Genomic DNA, 1471 nt, shown 5'->3' with positions numbered 1-1471 from the left:
TTGCGAAGCAAATGGGATTCGCTCAAAAAATCGACTAAAAAAGAATATGCTGAGCTTAGGAGCCAAGTATATAAAACTGGTGGCGGTCCACTCCCAGATTTGAACTTGACAGGTTTAGGGAAAAGAGTGCTCAATTTAGTTGGTGTCTCTGCTAAGGGTACTGAATGTGAATTTGATTCGGATGCTGGTAAGTGTAGTTTTACGACATTGTAGGTTTAACTTAAATTTCAATTAACACATAGTTTTCTGTTATAGCTTCTGTTACCCCAAGTGAATTGGAATCAACAGGAACAAATGTGGAAGGATGTTCTGCTGAAGTTGAAGAAATTCCCATTGCAGATTCGGTAAGTCACTTTTGGTTTTGCAAAGCCTAGTTTATCTTTTGACATTGATATGGTGCAGGCTGAGATCAAATGGGACACTTGGAGTCCAGCCCTATTGAGGCAATCAAAACATCCGGCCTTGATGTTAATGCAATGCCTTCAAACCATTCGGCAGAAATTGTAGATGAGAGTCTTCCTACTGTAACGCCCAGTGAGTATTTGCAATATTACTATACGAAACGAAATACTGAAATGCGACTATTACTTCTAGGTAAGCAGCTCCATTTTAGAAAAATGAAGGGGAAACCCGCAGAAACTGGAAGAAACGCACATATTTATGAAGAGCTGGTCCAAAAAAAATTGAATTTTTAGATTTTCAAAAAACTTTACTGCAAAAAGAAGCGCTACAAAAAGAAGAAAGGGAAAAGGAAATGCATGATCTAAAAATCATACATATGAAAGAGGAGCATGCTCTTAAATTGAAAGCGTTAGAATCCCAGATTTTAAATAAAACAACTTAATAATTTACGTTGTGCTTTATTATCCAATTATTCCTACAGTAAATGGGCAAAATGGTTATTTATAATTTTTGACCTCATTCTATTATTGATAGAAATATTTGAATCGGTTATCGATGACGGTAACTCATCTGCGCCAACATTTTCGAAATCCAATTCAATTGGTGGATCTCCATCCTTTTCTTCAATGCAAATGTTATGCAGAATGGCTGTAGCAACAATAATTATCTTTGATAACTCGGCGTTTACTCGCATTCCTAAGGACAATATGGGAAATCTTCTTTTCCACACACCGTAAGATCTTTCAACGCAGTTTCTGGTTCTTATGTATGATTTATTATAAAGTTTTTCAGCAGCTGTGAAAGGATCTGACAGTGGCGTAAGTAAATAGTTAGTGTTTCCATAGCCACTGTCACCCAAAATAACACAATTTGGGAATTCACCATTGAAAAATCTGCTCTTGATTCTGCTGTTATTGAAAATAGTTTGGTCATGGCATGAACCCGGCCACCTTGCCACTATGTCAATTATTTTCAATTGCGCATCGCAAATTGTCTGAACATTCCATGAAAAGTATCCTTTCCTATTACGGAACCGCTCAGCGTCTTCTCCTCCAGGAGACTGGATTTT

At 37.2% G+C, this 1471-nt stretch overlaps 2 protein-coding genes across 3 annotated transcripts in view; both read right to left on the bottom strand.

Moving 5' to 3' along the window:
- The window catches only part of LOC109537790 (flocculation protein FLO11), a 137549-nt gene that overhangs the window by 57351 nt on the left and 78727 nt on the right, over window positions 1–1471 (bottom strand). The window lies entirely within an intron of this gene.
- LOC109537158 (putative nuclease HARBI1) overlaps window positions 845–1471 on the bottom strand; it is a 2093-nt gene continuing 1466 nt past the window's right edge. Inside the window, exon 3 of the mRNA XM_048665537.1 lies at window positions 845–1468. Coding sequence (XP_048521494.1) covers window positions 878–1468 — 591 coding nt within the window. The 3' untranslated portion in view covers window positions 845–877. The remainder of the gene's footprint in view (window positions 1469–1471) is intronic.

This window comes from Dendroctonus ponderosae, unplaced genomic scaffold, assembly GCF_020466585.1.
Source record: "Dendroctonus ponderosae isolate FM_Combo_2020 unplaced genomic scaffold, Dpon_F_20191213v2 Dpon_F_20191213_4, whole genome shotgun sequence".
NCBI lineage: Eukaryota > Metazoa > Arthropoda > Insecta > Coleoptera > Curculionidae > Dendroctonus > Dendroctonus ponderosae.
This window is presented reverse-complemented; position numbering and strand designations above follow the sequence as displayed.